Source organism: Eucyclogobius newberryi, unplaced genomic scaffold (assembly GCF_026437365.1).
Source record: "Eucyclogobius newberryi isolate DKJ021-1_F unplaced genomic scaffold, fEucNew1.0.hap1 SCAF_9, whole genome shotgun sequence".
Classification (NCBI taxonomy): Eukaryota; Metazoa; Chordata; class Actinopteri; order Gobiiformes; family Gobiidae; genus Eucyclogobius; species Eucyclogobius newberryi.
In genome coordinates, this window is record NW_027316532.1 from 31,602,077 (window position 1) to 31,620,681 (window position 18,605).

The 18,605-nt window shown below is 40.1% G+C and overlaps 1 protein-coding gene across 1 annotated transcript in view; it reads left to right on the top strand.

Annotated features, from left to right (window-relative positions):
* The window catches only part of faf1 (Fas (TNFRSF6) associated factor 1), a 41,458-nt gene that overhangs the window by 9,858 nt on the left and 12,995 nt on the right, over positions 1-18,605 (top strand). The window contains exons 8-13 of the mRNA XM_072437897.1: positions 3,445-3,531; positions 9,388-9,483; positions 9,554-9,677; positions 9,753-9,816; positions 10,400-10,481; positions 15,609-15,763. Of these exons, the coding sequence (XP_072293998.1) occupies positions 3,445-3,531; positions 9,388-9,483; positions 9,554-9,677; positions 9,753-9,816; positions 10,400-10,481; positions 15,609-15,763 (608 nt within the window). The remainder of the gene's footprint in view (positions 1-3,444; positions 3,532-9,387; positions 9,484-9,553; positions 9,678-9,752; positions 9,817-10,399; positions 10,482-15,608; positions 15,764-18,605) is intronic.

Sequence of the window (18,605 nt, forward strand, 5' to 3'; positions counted from 1 at the left end):
CTTTATTTATTATTTTATTTTTATTGAATGATCCCACTCATACAATGCAGCTGACTATATAGCCTGAACTTTATCTTAATTAGTTTTTGATTTTATAATTTTGCTATTGTATTTTTATGTTATTTATGGCCGTCTCCCACATGTATTAGTAAAAATATTTTGGTGTGTTTATATTTACCGAAACAAACAGATCTATATAAAAGATTAATGACAGAAATATTATAGTTGCAGCACTTTACTCTCCACATCTGGTTATAACTAGTTTTCTATTAATTTCCTCTTCAGGTCATTTCGGTGTGGCTCCTCAGTGTGAGTGTTGATGATGCTATGAGTATGATAAAAAGGCTGCTTGCAGAGCGTGTAATGGTGCTAATTGATCATATTAGTTTGACCAACATCTGTACCAGAACAGGCAAGCTCCTTGGTCTTTTCCTCTGCCTCCTTTGCCTTCCTCTCACTCTCTTCTTAGGCAGATGGTTTTGATGAACACCCGCTGTGAACCTTAAGTGTTTCTGCTGGGATTACAAACACTGGGGAGGTGTCCCTGCCATGTGGGAGGGGACACTGGATGTAGAAAGAAGGCAAAGGACTGTTGGCTTGGTGGGGGTGCTGTAACAGGCCGTAGGGGACAGGGAAGGAACAATATGGCTTTAAACAGGCCTTCATGTTGCGGTCTTTTCCTTACGCATGCTTGTCTTTAGGCTTCCAAAGACCTCATGCAGCGTAAATGAGGCCCAGAGCTTTAACCTGCATCAAGCGCGCTCACCATACGGCTAAAGTATTGCAGGATCAGGGCAGTTATTCACACCTATCCTGTTATTAATGTCTCAATGCAGAGGCAGCTTATAGTATAGAAATATTTAGGTAAACCAAAGTCTTATATGGCTGATATTGTGCCAATAAAATATGTTTTATACAGCTTTATGATATTCAAAAATAAATATTAACAGTAAGATGAAAAGGCGCAACCGAAATCAGTTGTGACTGCAACAAAGAAGAAACATCATCTTGAGCCAGCCACTGTGTCCAGTCACAGACACATATGGACCCAATTGCTGAGCATCTTTCTTCCCTATTCTCCCTTTGTCTCTGCTGTAGACCAGAGGATGGTTCCTGCTTGTGCATATCAATAGGCATAGAGTCCTGTCTTCTTGTTTGTCTTTGCCTAAGGCTCTAGCTTTGCCTTGTGGCTCTCATAAAGCTGCCCTCGCTCCTCCCTTTCCATCCTTCTATTCTCCATCTTAACTTCTTTCTTCTCCATCTCTGATGCACAGTGCTGTGTAGACCCTGATTGGCATTAACAGACAAGAGTGAGGGGGTAAGTTGCTGGCTTGCTCCTCACATAAGCTGTAGAGCAAATGTTTGCCAGGCAAGTAGAGGGTAGAATAGGCAGAGCTGCTGGGCCCGAGATGTCCGTGACCAGACCAGTTGTCCCGGGGATTTCCCTTCTCTGCTGCCCCCACAGGCCCTGTCTTGCAGCTGGGCGAAAGACACCGATGCAGTGCGACGCTGGTGAGAAAAAAAGAGGCCAGATCGAAAAGGATTCAAAGAAGGGCATCTGGTGCTTAATGGATGGATAGAAAGAGAGAGCGAGCTTGTGACTATTTAACGGAAACCTTTACTTCTCTTTGATTTGCCTCCAGTCAGGGATTACAGGCAATTGGCATTTACATTGACTGTTTGTGTGTATATCATGCTTATTATCCCGTGCTGCCATTAAAAAATTTAGCTAATTCTAGCGACATCACCAATATTTTTTTCATATAGATATAACTATGCAATAAATTGCTTTTAATTTGCTAATCAAATACTATTTTTTTTTGTTCTTTTTTGCGGTATAGTATGTATCAAAAATGAATCTTGTTTAAACGAGGTGGTGGTCTAGCTGTTTTTTGTTTGATAGACAGGGGGCAGCATAGGACAGTGTTGATCTATATACCTCTACAGCGGTTAGGTGGGCCAGGTGTAATTATCCACACATTGAAACCTGGGCCTATTTCTGGCTTGTTAATGCGTAGTTTATTATATTTTGTCAAAATGTTTTGTCTTCCAGTCACACTAGAGTTTCAGCTGGGAATGGCATATGATTCATGAATGCTGTGATGGCTTCAGGAGGCTATTCGCGGTATCTGTGTTTTCCTTCTTCTGTGCAGCTATAGTTTGTCTTCTTTCTGCCTGGTACATTTTATTGTCCTTCCTCACCTTTCTCTCTCTGAGGTGGGTGTTAAGTTTGTTGTTTCTGTGATGCTTCTTTAACCTCTGACTGCAGACTGTTCATTACTAGTGTTTATGCCTCTCATTTCTTGCCTCTTGTGCTCTATTCATGGGCCAGCCAGCCGGTCAGTCAAATCCCTGTAGTGCGGCTGGTCAAACAGCGATATTACACTCTGTAATAACACTGGCCACCCGCTCTGACCCCAGTCTGCTCTCTTGGCCATAGCTCCTCTTCATAAGGGCTGGCTCTCACTAGTATGCCGTGGGATTTACAATAGAAAGACAACGAGTGGTCTGTGCCACTTTTTATTATTTCAGTTTTTCTCAGTTTGTTTGTTCTTTGAATTGCCTTTTTGCTTGCCAGGTTTGGCCCAAATGATTTCTTTGTAGAGCACTTTTATTACTCAATTAAGGTACATAAATGGTATACTTAAATGCAACTATCTTGGTATTAACTATGTCAACTAACAACTTATTATATTAGTGTATTGAGTAATCTGCTTGCATGACTCTCGGAGCTCATTGCTTTTCCACTGGTTTGCTGCTTTGTGTTCAACATTGGCTTTGACTTTGTTTGTAGCGTTCTTAAAGTTTCCACGTCTATGACCAACAGTCCTGCTATGCTCAAGGATCCATCTCTTCTTGGCTCTTTTTACAAAGGCAGGATTTGGCCTGTGTGGGGGGATCTACACATTTACAATAGATAGTTTTCTCAGCATCAGTGTCCAGCCGTGGACGCCTGAAGGCGAGAATTCAACTGAATAAATGCTCTAGATCCAGGGCCGCCAGCACTCAGACGCCTACTTAGCTTTGATCAACCTCGGCTGGCGCACATCAGCCTGGCATTGAGGCTTTAAACCAACAACCCACTGAAGAGTGTAATGCTGCGCTCGGCGGGACAGAAGCTGTTGGCCCCCAACTGTTTAAATGGGGGGATTGTTATTAAGTAATGCAGATACAACATCTGTGCAAGAATGACAGAAGAGCAATACTGTCCATTTCAGAGTATGGGGTGTTTTTGCTTGGCCTTAGCTCCGGCATCTGGAAAATGCTGCCCATATTTTTCCCTTTTTTTCTTCTTCTTCCAGTCACCATAGTCCAATCCTATAAACCCTTTTATATAGCAACCAAATTAGATATTGGCATTTAGTGTGGCACACGTCTACATTTATCAGTTATAATATTAGTCTTAGATTACCTTCTCACATTTTTCCTTTGTTGTATGTACAGGTGAAAAGAAATATCTCTGACTTGACAAACATCCCAGTACGACATCAACAATGGGAAGGATGGCCACCGTCTGCGTCTGATGACTCTGTAAGAACACTAACTCTACTATTTCAACAATTGCGCCGCACAAAAGAATGGTTTGCATTACAAATGGTTCATTTAGAATTACTCCCTTGAAGACTGCTTCCTGTCGGATGCAGGAAAAAGAAGTATAGCTGTTAATATTCATTACCATTATTGACAACCACTGTATATTTTGAATTATGTCTGAATCTGCTGTTGTCATCTTACCAAATGTGTGAAAGCATGGAAGTAAGCTGTTGGAGCTAATTAAGATGTCAAAGGCAGTAGAAGGCGATGTCGTCTATCTGTGGACATTAAAGCTCTCATCATTGAGTCCCTGTGACCTCTCTCGTCCCTGGGTTGCTCTTCCCAGCCATTCATCCTAAACACAGTCAAGCTGATCTGAAGCAGTCCACATTCTGAACCCTGGGGAACCTCTGACCCCTTTTGTCCTGGTCTTTCTTTGACAGCATATGTGTTCCCATACTAATTGTGTATAGTATGGTTTATCAGGCAACACTGTGGAGCTTTTGTGCACACTTTCTTGTGTTAACTCTCAGCCAACGTTTTCTTTTTAGATATATGCGGGTGTTGGTTATGTTTTGTTAATTTATTTTCATTTTAAGAGTAAAAAAACTGCACACTTTGCTTAGATTCACATTTTGACTTCACATATTTAATTTTGTGCTTGGCTTTTCAATGCCCTGTTTAAAGAACTCTGCTTGCTTACTTACTGCAATTAAATGGTCAATAATTACAATTGTCTGGATTCCAGATTTTAAAATGTTTATTCCATTCAATAATCTGCAGATCTGCAGGGAATTGAAGGATAAACGGTGACCGTATGTGATAGTGGCTCTTTGTATTTTCTATACCCGTGGGTTCTCAACCTTTTTCAGTCACGACCCCAAAATAACAACCATTGGCATTTACAACCCCTGACATATAAAGTAGGCAAAAGTAGGCATCTCCAAAGTAGCCTCATGTCCAGTGTTTGATTTTATTTTGAAGATATAGACCTAGATGAATGGCTTTGTTTGGCTAACAAATAATAATCTACATTTACCATTGCATTTGACGGGTGTCAAGTCTTGTTTAAAACTGTGTCAATTTTAACATTTTCTCTCATATCTGGGGACCCCCTGAAATAATTTCACGACCCCCATGGGAGTCCTGACCCCCAGGTTGAGAATCACTGGTCTACATGGAAATAAAATAGACAGCTATAGTTTTATTCATATACTTTATGGTACATTCAAATAAGAGGATTATAATTGACTCTAGAACTGATTTCTTGGTAACTAAATGAAAGTGCAGTATTTTAGCAGGCTTTTGGATGTGATCATTTTGTTTTAGAATTTTACATTCTGCCTTTTGGCCATAGAGCTTGTTTAGCCTGTGGTATAGGGTTTGATGGGCTCAAATGTTAAAAAGATTCAGCTCATTGGCATCATAGGCCTGGTCAGCACCTGGCTAACACACGTCAGCAGCATATGTGTATTGTGAATGAGAAGATATTAAAAAGCAGTGAGACAGAAGTGTAATAATGGCCTGTGCTGGGGCCACAGCTCTCTTATTGAAACGTCTGAAAGTATTAACAGAGAAAGCCCATGGCTTGGCCGGCCTAGTGGCTGGGTGGGGAGCCAGTGTCTAGCTCATTAGCCCTGTCGCATCTCCCGGGGTTTGTGCCAATAAACATGGCAGGAAGAGACCCCAGATTACCTTCAGCTTTGAACCTAAGTGTACTAAGTTACTGGAATTGACTACTTCTAAACCGTTTTGTGGCTAAGTGAGTCATTTGCCTGCTTGTGTGCTTCATATTTTGGGCATCATAAATTCCTATTTGAACACACACAAATATAATTGCTTGAATGTGTTAAATTGGTCATTCCATATGAAATTGACCAAGTTGAAGCATATCCAGATTGTCGAGCAGAATATATTTGTGAAATGGTCACAGGTCACACGAAACACAACTAGACAGTTGCTGATAATGAGTCATAAAGGTTGTTTCACTCTCTCTAATGGAAATGGTACCCAAAGTGCATACAAATGGTGTACACATTAATACTGAGCCTCAGATATAATGTTCTGTGTTTCACATATTGAACATAAAGAAGATATAGTAATTTTGGTGACAGTCCTACCATTTAAAAGAAAAACATATTTTATTATTATTTTTTTGATTTACAATATGCAGGTGATATTTTCACAATGCCTCAGGAATGTGCTAAAATGTGCCTGTAAATGTCTTGGTTGGGGTTCATGTCCAACACACTTGATTCAACCATAAAATTAACTACAAAAGGGCAGAAATTTCACAAAAAAATTACCTCAAAAATAGGCAGAAAAGTGTAATGTAATGTTCCAAAAAAGGGTATAGAGAATATACTTAATACTCTTTACTCTTTAATGTTGCATATCTCTAAAACGGCAATTGCAATCATGTTTGCAATGTCTTTACTTTCGTTTGGATTGACCAATTTAGCCCACAAAATCTCTGCAGCAATGTATTCTTTACTGATATCCCTTCCTCTTACTCCGCGCAGAGCTCAAGACATTTTGATGGGCATTGGTACCTTCACATCAGTAGAAGTGATTGACAGGTCAAGGAAGTTCTTTTATTAGATCCCATTTCCCCGCCTTCCTCTATCCAGCTATACTCCAAACCCGTAATTGCTGACATTTATGCAGTGTTTCTTGATGGCGGCTAATGTATTTGTGGTGTATAGCCCTAGAGGTGGCTTGCCTTGCAGACCACCCCCTCTCTCCAGTTCTACTCTGGCCTCTGGCATATATGCCCTCGCCTAACTCAGAGGGGAACCATGACTTTATTGAGGAATGGTGTACTATTGGTTTCCACTCATCCATATATATTGCTATAAAACCTTAACGTTCATGACACATCATCTCCAAAACAGGTAAATTGATATTAGACAAAGATTACAGCTTGAAAATTAAAGCGCAAAGTAGAAAAAGATTCAGTTGTAGTAAAGCGCAAAGATAATCAAAAATCAGGCTTCTTATGTATATGTTTGTGAAACCCTCAATATAAGTTCTTGTAGGTTCCAGTCGTAATTATCTCACTCTCACAGCCAGTTAGCTAATCCAAACAGTACCAACACAAGGAAGGGAAAAAACACATGCTAAAAGAAAAGAAGCAAGTGATGGAAGAGGAAAAAAGAGTGGAGAGGGGTATAAAGACTTGAAGAGAAAGGTGGTAGGGTCGCGAACAGTGAATTCCTTCCCTATATCGGCTCCTGAATGCTTGAAGCCTCAATGCAAGTGTTAATTAAAAGAATCCAAAAAGAGGGGCCAGTGCTTTTCTGTGGAGATGTGGGAGCCGGTTTTTGAAGGGGGGTTAACCTCACTCCCCACCCCCTGTGCCCGGCGGCGCTTCAGCCTTGTTTCCACGTTTTAGCGCTGAGCCACCGAGCTGCACTTGTGTACCTCAACATCAGGAAAAGCCATTGGGTCAAAGCAAAGAAGAGGATTGAGAGGCACTCAACCAGTCCTCTCTTTTTTCACCTTCCCCACTTGCATCCATGTCAGCCCAAACCCTTCAGGCCGGCTTTGACAAGGGAAGTGATCAACTTTATTTATACACTTATTAGGCTCTTAGCCCAAAGCCCCCTCATTCAGCTTCGGCGGAGAAGGGCTTTATGGGGCTGTTCTCTCTTATTGATTCTCAAGTTGATTGCCACTTGAATTGTGTGTGAGGAGCAAAGCATTCAGCTTATTTATTCATATTGTAAAAAGTCAAATCCAGCCATATTTATAGGGAAGAAATGAAAGTGGTTTTCAATGCTAGGAACCCATTGAGTGAAAGCTGCATTTCTTTCAGATTTTTTGCAAATGTCATCGTCTAAACAAATCCAAATAGAATGATGTCATATGAACCATTTCATCAGTTACTTCAGGTATTTTTATGCAGTTACTTGAACATTACTGGATGCTTTCGTCATCTTGATTTTAGTTCAGTTAATGTTGCAGTTAAAGCTGCATAAAGACCTGGCAAACCAGCAAGCTTTTGTAATACGCATTCCAAACACATTTCAGACATTTTGTAAGGCAGATACTGTATGTCGTACATTTAGAAGTCAGTGTCCAAAGATGGCTAGATGCATATCAGCCTGGCCACTACTATATCTGAGCGGTTTTCTTTGCTAAAGAGAACACATGGTGGGGCCTCAGCTGGATGTTATTCATTTTTGATTTATCTGGGGAGAAATCGCTTTCCTCATATCCTCCATTTCATTATTGAGGCAGTGGGAATTGAAAACACAGTGGTCAATATAATAACCCATTTCCCTTTAAATCTACTCACTTACAGGCTCAATAAATGATTAAATTACTCTTCCTCAGTTGGCCAACATGCATTTTGGTTTGTGTTTTCCAAATATTGTATATAATAAAAGCTATGTAAATGGACCGACTGTATTCAGGTTTAGTGCAACTGTGCCAAGGTTCTTCTGGTCCACTGCGTTTGTCACACTTTGTAATAATCTAGAATACAAAGTATGAAAAGATAGGTCTTCATAGACTGCTTGTCGGATCGTGTTTCTTATCAGTGTAAAGCACACAGAAGGACTTGGTCTAGTCTATGTTGTTGACGAGGTCTAGTGGTTACACTGTTCAATGGCTAAAGAAGTGAAAGCCAACATGAAGGATCACTATTAAGGAAAGAAAAGAAGTAACTCTCCATGTACCCCTATTCAGAATCAATTGCCGTTGCATGTAATCGTCTCTTGATTCAAGCATGTCCAGCTGCTCATTGTGTGCCATAGCACCTGACAATGGAGCAGATCCTAGGACCTCTGCAGGGGACAAGAGGCTTCACTGCTTATCTCACCAAGGCTGCCTCATCTCTGTTGTTCACAAGTTCATTCTCCCAGAAAACTATTTGCATCTGGGCAATAGGCTTAACTTGCAACTACAAAAAAATGTTCATAAATAACTGTCTTGTAAGTCATGTTTGTGTTTTTAAGAGTTACAAACTTTAGTGGTGATTTAAAAACACAGATTTGTGATAATATCATATCAGTAAAACTGTGCCTTAAAACATTTTCCATACGTGTATTTAACCAGGAGGTCCCATTGAGACATCGAGATTCAAAATCTCTTTCATAAGAGAGATCATGAAATGTTTTTCTTTAGTTTCATTGTTTCAACATTTGAACAAGGATGCATGCTCCTTTTAATAATTCCAGCACTTTACTTGACATTACAAAAAAAAATTAGCTGTTGGCATTACTTTGACAGCAGCCATCCTGCTCGTTTTCCTTAGTTTTCCCAACTGTTGCCAGCAGAGGGTGTCAACCTGTTGCCCAAGCATTATCTTCAGAGATGTATGTGCAGAGATGGAATATTTATTCTCAGACTTGGACTGTAACATCTGCACAAGACGCCTAATATTAAAATGTGTTCAGATGCGAGGAAAGGTTAATTTACACCAAAAAGTACAATCAGTGTGACATGTGTTGTGGATGTCCCTTCTGGGTTAGACAAAGATGCATCATCTATAATGAGTCTCTACTGAATACTGGAATTTCTTCTTGACTTTGGATTTGGTAGCTTATTAGTCTTGTGTTTTTGCTTTAAACTACCACCCAATGTACCGTATTTTCAGTTATTTTTCATATATCGGCTTCGAAAAGAAGAATTCGTCATTCCTGCATGTTTGAGCAATTCTGTTTGCTAAGGTCACAACACGTACACCTTAAATTTGTTCTGATAATTTCAATGCTTTTAAGTGCAAAGCAACAATCTAGTACCATTATGTTTAATACACCCATACAAAATAAAATTCACTTACTATTCCTTATAATTGAGTTTGTTTAAAAACGATTAAACTAACGGTTTGTTCTTGTTCATTTTCAGATGACACTTGCTGTTTCGGGTATTAGTTATCCTTGCCATCATCTCAGCGTTTGTCGGAGGTCATCACCAGGGAATCCATCAGAGCCATCAGAAGAGGTATGAAAGGCGCACTGATCTTTATTGTACCTTATTGAAGTTCTTTCAATAAGTATCCCTGTCTGTGCAGTGTGCAGATGTACATATGATCAGTGACAGTGAAGGGGATGACTTTGAAGATGCCTCAGAGTTTGGTGTGGACGACTCAGAAATGTTTGGAATGGGAACCTCGAGCAGTCGAAAAACCCCTATGAGTATGTGCTGCAGATGATTAATTATCTTAAATATTAAGCTTCACAAATCGATTTTGATGATATTTTTTTTCTTAGTGCCAGAAAACAGTGAAAATGAAGCTGATGCCTTACTGCACTTTACTGCTGAATTTTCTTCAAGGTGAGTTTGAAGTTTTATTCTGAAACGTGGCCTGTCTAGCGCACAGTCACTGTTATGGACTCGACGTCTGCTCTTGTTATATCTCTATGGGTGTTTTTGTCGAGCTGCACTTAATTACATAAAGATCATGCAGTGGACGACAACATGTTAAAGACTTAACACGTGAAGTGAATGCTTCACCGGTTGACACGCTTTTTTTCATATATTCATATATTTCATGTATGTGTTTTTGTCTCAATGTTAATGCTAATTTTGAAGCATAATACTTATTTAAATAATGCCACAAATCAAAGTAATGTCCATATAAAAACATTTGATTAGCCGTTAGATAAGTATTTAAGTGATTGTTTATATTACATTTTATGTTTTAATGATAATAAGTTGGCATTAGCTTTGCGACACAAACGCCTATATTTTATTAATCATTGTCCTCCTATGAAGTAGTTGTCAGTATTTATTTATTTAGGGCGACTTTGCAAACCCATAGAGTTGGTGGATAACGGTGAGCTGGCCGAGCTCCGCTGTGCACAGAGAGTATTTGCATGCCTCTGCTGCAATAAAAATGTTAATTTGTTACATGCAGGTATGGAGAGAACCACCCCATGTTTTTCATTGGGTCTTTGGAAGCGGCGTCTCAAGAGGCCTTCTACGGCAAAGCCAGAGATGTGAGTAATCTGGTTTGATGATGGATCTTCTACTGGGTCTTTGGTTATGGGAGGGTTTCCCCAGTGCTGTAGTTAAGGCATCCACCTCAGTAAAACTTCGATTTTCTAAATTAAATAGAAAATTGAAACGGGTTATCTGAACCATGCCTCTATTAAGAACCATTTTACAGATTCCGGTTTCAAACTCGTTCTCCTAACTTCCACACTGGGTCCCAGTGCCTTTGCAAGCGTCCATGCAACTGAAAAATTGTATTTGTGTGAAGCTGCCTCACCAAAAGCTCTTCCGCTGCTTCCGTTTGCTGCTCACGTGACAACGTCACAGAGGGAGAAGTGTCACAAAATATCCTGTTAAGTGGTGGAGATGAGTTCAGAGGTTAGAGCAGCTGTCACCATTAAACGGCTTCACTGCAGAAGGCTGCTGCGCTCTAATATGCGGCCCGAGGGCTAGTAGCGGCCAAATGTTTGGACACATTGCACTGTAGGTGCTTGACAACAACACTAGCTATAGCTGTAATTTGCTCTTAAAATTTCCTGCGAGTAGTTTAGATTAACCTGTTTTTACATTTTGACATTATAGCTGAGTATGATTTCATGATATATTAAAGCACAAAACTTTTTTGTAAAAAGATTAACATATAAATAAAAAATAGAATAAAATAAAAAATTAAAAAATACATTATTTTAAAAAACTGAAGAAGCCAGTTAATTTGAAAGCCGTGGCTGCAGAGCCGCGGCGCGGTCAAATAGCCCAGCAGTTTCGGGAGCCGCAGCACAGCCATATAGCCTCATGGCTAACCCTGACCCTAACCTTAACCTTAACCCTAACCCCAAGACCTAACCCTAACCTGGCACGGTCTAACCCGGCGCGGTCAAATAGCCCAGCAGTTTCAGGAGCTGCGGCAAAAAATAACATGGCAGTTTCGCGGCTATTTAGACACTTCCTAATTCGAATATTCTTCTGGATTTAAAGGCATAATCTGGTCATTATCCATTTTTTATTAACTGCTGATTAATCTTAAAATATAAGATTGTTTATTCCACTCTTGGGTAGCAACTTGCAAGACTGAGACTGCAAAGACAGTGGCGTTATTATAATTCAAACACAAAAAGGAAAGAAATGCATGTAAAAAAGGAAGTAAGGAAGTTGTCTTGTCAAAAATAAGCAGAAGTGGGGGGAATTTAAAATCTTGGCGTTTTGCCTGGTTCCCAGATGATCTCTTCTCCTAAGCCAATGCAATATGGCCAGTGCTTCTCTGGTGTTACACTCTCTACTGTGCCACTGTACTTCAGGCTGTGCTCGTGCAAAATAGTATTCTTTTTTTCTGTAGTTAGCGCTGTTGTGGGCGAGCATGACTTAGCCCGCCAACTGTGCAGTGGTTAGGGTGGCTTTAGAGAATTTTGCATGAAAACAGAAGCTATTTGATCTGTTTTGTGTTTGTCCTGTTTTGTCACAGGCACACTCGACTGCAGGCCAAAACATGCTGCCGTCAACGCTTTCATAACACAGTAGCATATGTCCACCATTATACCGGCCCTTTTCCATCTCTCTAGCCATTACTTTCTCAGCTCTTTTTTGGAAAGTATTTTTGTTTGGTGTCCCTATTGTTTAACAGCCAGCTTCATTGAAATTATAGTGCCATACAGAAGATTCGACTCGAGGAAAGACTATTTGGCGTGTCTTAAAACTGAGAAGTCGTTCTCACTCCCTCAAAGCCGGAGAGAGGCTAATCACTAAGCAAAACACTACATTTGATGAAGTGTTTCTGAAGTTGTGTGTTGGGGGACTGTGGAGATAGACTCAATCCATCCTTAATGAAAATGCTTTGGGCTCCGGAGCTGAGCTGAACCCTCTTGGGGATCAGTGGTTAGCCGGAGCATACAGAGAGATAGGCCACCCATCACTAACCACGATCCTGGCTAAATCCCCATCAACGCAGTGGTTAATCACTCTAACCCCACTCTCCTCTGCTCTCCGCCGCTCTCCTGTCCGCCACACACAAAGACACATCAAAATTCATAGCCTCACTCGAGAGGGGACTTGAGGGATTTATTGCCGCCAAGTATCCGCTTTAACACCCACGACAGCCCTCCAGAGTCAAGAGGAAAGAGCACGGACTGACCAGCCTGGCATATGGCTCATAGATAGACTCAAAGCTTGCAGATTTATGACTGCAAATGACAAGCAACACTCTCCCATGGATTGTTTGACTGACCCTCAAGTAATCGCAGCTAAGTTAATATCAGAAGGATTAGAAACAAATCTATTCTGACAAAACAATTTTTTAATTATACATTTATTTGTGCTTAAATGATCCGGGTACACAATTGAACTTTTAACTTGTGACAGGGTGATGTGACGTCTATAAGTGACAAGAGTTGGATCGTTCAATCAACATTTAGATGTGGAGATAATGCGTTTCCGGCAGTGGGTGTGAGCAGACTCTGTGGTTGGTCATCGATCTGAATGTGTTTTCCCACTGTGTGTGCAAGGTCATTAGATCAGTCATTTGAGCTCTTCATTTTGAAGTGTTTGCTTTTGTAGACTGAGCCTGCCATCTGTAGAACAATCACTACATGGACAACTATCCCTGCAGTTCGCTCTGTTTCCATATGTGACACATTAGAGGAGCTCTGGTGAAACCAAGACTGCACTTTTAAGTCACTAAAGCGTGTGAATCAAGTAGCCGTTGAAAGTGATATGTATTAATGTTAATTTTGCATTAACTACAATCCTACTTATCATTTGTTTTTCTTTCTACATTAATTTCTATGACCCAGTTAATCCCCAGTCAATATAATTTATGATTAGCTTTGCTTATGTAATAATTGTTGTATTTAATTTTGTATGTGCGCATGTATAAAACATTCACTCATAATTATAAATAGCTAAAAATAAGTTTATTTATTACACCATCCCATACATTACATTCCCATAATGTTCTCAAACCTGTTAAAATAACGCTGTGAAACTGTCACAAACACACCAATGTATTTTACGACTCTTTAGTGTCATTTATTGCATTTTGGTTTAATTTTTTTTTTCAAGCAGGTGAACAGGTGTGTGGAGGGACTGTGGGGTCACTATCTTGCTCAGGTTGGACCTTGTAATTTAGCTGAAATGAAGGATTTGCTCCTCCCCACTAAGACAGGCTTCACAATAGACTCGACTTGAAAGAGGAGCTAGAACCAAGGCGTATGGACAATTTAACTCGAAGATGAAGGAGTTCAGTTGGCCCAAATACTCTCGCTGATTAATCTTTACACTTGTGCTAATTGAGCATGCATGTGTACGAGTTTGAGCCCTTTACTTCAGACCAATCTTTCCATGTGTGTTTGGATGCCTGCATTAAGCGTGTATCTGGATTTCCCCCCCCCTTTTTTTTTTTTTTTTGTTGTAAAAAAAACCCTAAAAACGTTTCCCTCCCCTTGCGCTCATTCCTCTCCTGACAGAATTTGCTTGTCTTCTCAGCGTGAGTGTTTTAATCTTTTCAGGCCGTTGAATTGGCCCGAAGAATGAGTCCCCATCTCTTTCTCTCTAGGAGCCCTGGAGATTATTCTAAAGCACTAATCGTTGAGCAAACACAGCGGTGCTCTCCCATTCCCATTCCACACAGGCCACAGTATAGCACAACTTCTTACTTCCCTTTACTTTTTACACCCTGCGTAGATTTTTTTCTGCTTTTGCTTTTGGCATATGTAGCCTAGATTATGGGCTCCTGAGAAACTTTGACTCCTCCTTCGCAGCCATGGATGAAAATGAACCCCCCCTCACTCCCCCCCTCCCTCTTTGTTCTTTTATAACACAAGAAGTGACATGTAATTTAGAGAGCATTATTTCCAACAATGTCCTTTGGAACCTTTTATGTTTGTGGGTGTGTTTGCTTTTTAATTAGATTGTCAGTGCGGAGATTGTGCCAGGCTTATATGATGGTGTCAATATCCTTGGATTTGGAGCTTCGTCAATATTGTCTGGCCCTGCCGCTACTAACCTGAACAGGCTCCTGGCATTTGGTCTAAAATAAATAGAGTGATTTGTCTGTTTTTGTTTTCTCCATATCTCCCACGGCTTCACTGAGAAGTTTTATTTACACCCCTCGCCATTTGATTTTGCTTGGTATTTGTTTTTTTGCCCAGTTCTGGCCTTACATTGGTCAGTAGGAGTCAGGCAGGCGCTGCACCTGAAGGTCTCATATGTCGTCTTGTGGTCGTGTAATGTGAACATGACTTCACACCGATAAGGCACAGAGAGGTCTCATTGGAGAGCAAGCCAGATATCTGCTTCAGCCTTTCTCATTAGGTCCGAGCACCAGGCTGGCGTAGGGCCTTTTGTTATTGTTCAGCACTGTAAAACGTGCGCATAGTGTTGTGCAATACCAAACGCTAATATTGACAGTAATTTCACCAGTACTGCCCATTGAGATAAGTCAGCACAAAGTACCGTGGGGCCCATTGACAATGGACTTCTCGGTACTTTACAGTCCAAACCCCAAAAAATATTATGCTGTTGCTAAGCAACCAACAGGGAGTCGCCATATTGGATCATACAAGTGACACAGCGCCGAATGCGCAATTTGGGATTTGTTTTTGCGGCCCCCCATCAACTTACGATAAGTCATAATTTATAAACTTTTAAAGGTTGGTGGACATCTTGACCCTAAATAGAATTTTAGAAACAAATAAAAAAATGAGAGCAAAAGGGCCCCCTAGGGAATTTGTATGGAACTGATCAAATTTACCTTGGCGTTGATTTGGTAAACATATTCGTGACATGACCCAATAATGTATGCTTGCCAGGGATAGAAAAATACATTCTCATAGCCAAACCAAAGTTGGTACACATATCATGGCAAGAGTAATATATATATATATATATATATATATACCTTTTATCTTTATTTTATAGCTTTAAAACGGACCGTAATTAATTTGTTATTACTATCGTTTGGAGAACAAGAATATTTAATATAATTTCTAACCTCCAACCTGTTTTTATTGTTCTCTAAAACACTAAATTACACTTCAGTAAGCAATCATTTTGAGTAGTGGCCTTTAAGGGACCAGAAACAAACCGTCCACTGAAAATCAATGGTACCCTTTACTCACTTGTATTTCTGTGTCTTTCCTCAGAGGAAGCTGCTGGCGATCTACCTCCACAACGACGACAGTGTTCTCAGCAATGTCTTCTGCTCTCAGATGATGTGTGCCGACTCTATTGTTTCCTACTTGAGCCAGAACTTTATCACATGGGCCTGGGATGTCACTAAAGAAGCTAACAAAGCCAGGTATACTTAAAAAAACAAAAACGTGCGTCATTACATCAAACAAAATACCATTTGGAATACATTTTTTCAAAAATATTACAGTAATCCATCAATTATACAGTATTTTGCATTAGAAATATTTTCAGATGCTTTTATAGAGCATCAGGTTAATCCCCAGAGCGCCTGAAAGCGCCCATAATCCTTATATTTTATTCATGTGTCATTTATCATATAAAGGCTCTGAGTGTTTGCATAAATAGTCAGGTGCATATTATATGCTGGGTAAGTAAATGTGTATGAGCAGCTTTTGTTTGCACTGTGGCCGTCAAACTAGATATGCCATGTGTTAAAGCTGTTATTTTGTTTTGTTTTATTAGTGATTAGAAGTCTGCCTGTATCAAGAAATACTAATGTAAAATACATGCAATTGTGTAAACCAGATCTCAGATATGGTTTTCTTAATTACTGGCATTGCAGTGCATAGCTGACATGTTGTATCCCTGTTTCTCTTTAAAGGTCCCATAACATGCAAAATCGACTTTTCAGAGCTTTTAACCTTCTTTTAACATTGCTATTTGTGCTTCATATATGTACCCAGAGTGTTTTTTTGATTGATTCCCGCAGTTTTTAGCTATATTACAGACTATCTCCTTTCCGCGAATCTCCAAACTGACGGGGGGTGGACGCAAGACCGCGTCATAACCACAGGCACGCGTCATCATCCCCCCTCACCCGATAAATCAATTATACACTTAGGATAAACTACGAAACGTGAAAAAAAGCATGTTATGGCACCTTTAACTTCTAAAGAGATGGCTCAGAGGTTGCACGCTGACAAAAGGAACAATGTTTGCACGGTGAGGCCCATGATGAGGCCATCTTTATTCTGAATAGAGAGTCAGTAGGGAGAAGCCTGCACGTCTTTATTTTCGTCCGAAAACATTATTTTGTAAATGGCAAGTCGGTGCAACACAACTTTATTAGATGTGTTTGATGATCTCCGTTGGTCTTCCTTCTGAATCCTTGAGTCAGAGGCAGATTTAGGCCTGCACTCTGCTAACAGCCATTGGGGACACATTTGCGCCCTGACCTTACCCCTCCATTAAGTCGCTTAAAAACGCTCCTTCCTTTATTCCCATTTCTTTTCTCTCATTGGCCTCCTTTGCTTTTTGCCCCAGCTGAGCTTTTTATTTCACATTAAAAGGCTGGCAACATCTGGAGCTTTTCATCACACACAGCTAGTCACAGCTTTGCTAATGCTTGCATGCCAATGTGCACGCTCACTGCCCTCTCTGTCTCTCACTCACCAATTCTGAACATTCTCACGCTCTCTGCTGATCCACAGCAACTCGTGATTGGCACCAATCATACACTGCTTTAAAGGTGTCTTAGTCAGTCTATAACAAACACTAATACACTAGTTAACTACCGTCATACACGTTTGAGTGACACATCACAGTTTTAGAACAGCAAAGTTATAATTAATTCTACACCAGTAGTAGTAAGTGTTATTGTACTTGAGAATAAATACTTGTGATGTTCTGATATAACTGTGTTAAACACTTTTGTTCAGTTTGTGTATACATGACTTGACAACTTGACATTCTATCATATGATGGGTAAACTGATTAGAAATACATATTAGTGCCAAACGTGTCCATTTCTGCTGTGAGACAAAGTGTATCTGACACTGTAAGCTGTTGAAGAATCCGCTTCCCATACCTGCACTGGGACAGGGAACTTATGAATACATTTCTTGCAATGCTGTTGCACTGGTCTGATTGATTAACTGCTTACTGAAGCAAATGTCATGTCCAACAAGTGCGCTCGTATCATCTTTGAATTTTAAGAAATGCATTGTGACAGTTCTGGGCAACATTAACAATTTTTCTTGTTTGTGTGTGCAGCAAGTGTGAAAGATTGGTTGGGTGTAATTGCAAGCTGTCAATCACCTAAGCAAGTAGTTGCAAATTTCTTGTAGGTGGTTTGACAACATGTGTTTTGCCTGAAGGTTTTTAGAGGCCTCGCTCTTAATACAATCTGTACCACATATTTCAGCTTGTTATATTATGGCTGAATGAGATGTCATTTACATTTATTGTGCAATCTTCTTGTATTTTTGTGAATTCCTTGTATTTCAGAAAAAAAAATGGTTTAGTTTAGACCAAAGCTGGTTACTATGTGCTTCATCGGCTATTTCAGATTGGGTTACACTTTAGGTTGGGACCATTGTTTAGTGGCCTTTCATTACAGGTTAGGATTTCCCTGTGAACTATTGTTAAGGGCCGGTCCTGTTGAAGAACAAATGATCACAAGAATATCGGGTGCCCGTTGTAGGGTATGGGTCACTCAGAGTTTGTCTTCAAGGAAATGTTTAGTATTCCGCATCAGCTATAACAAAACCATTTTCTTTTTTTGTTACAAGTATCTTAAAGTTTTCTCGTTTAAAAAGTCTGCATACTGCCCTTGGCTTTCATGTTTTAATGAGTTACAGCCCTTCTCAGATGGCATCACTTCATCCATTGCCTGCCTCTGACCTGCTGTCCCTCTTTCCACTTCTCTATTTTACCAGCCAGTTATTAAAGTAGATCTTATTAAAAGGCAGGAGAAAAAGCTAATCTATATTTGCATTCAGTCTATAGCAATTCATTAATATTATGACATTTACAGGGAGCTTGGCTGGGCCCCGTCTGCCTGCTACCCTTTTCCCTTCCTGAAATGTTAATTTAAAAAGTTCTGTCTTTGTAATGGAATAAGAAATCCTCTCTTGCCCTATCAATTCTGAGCGTCTGGTGAGGAATACTAATTCCTCTGCTGCTCCATTGAAAAAGCATGTCACTCTGATGGAATATGAAAATGCAGA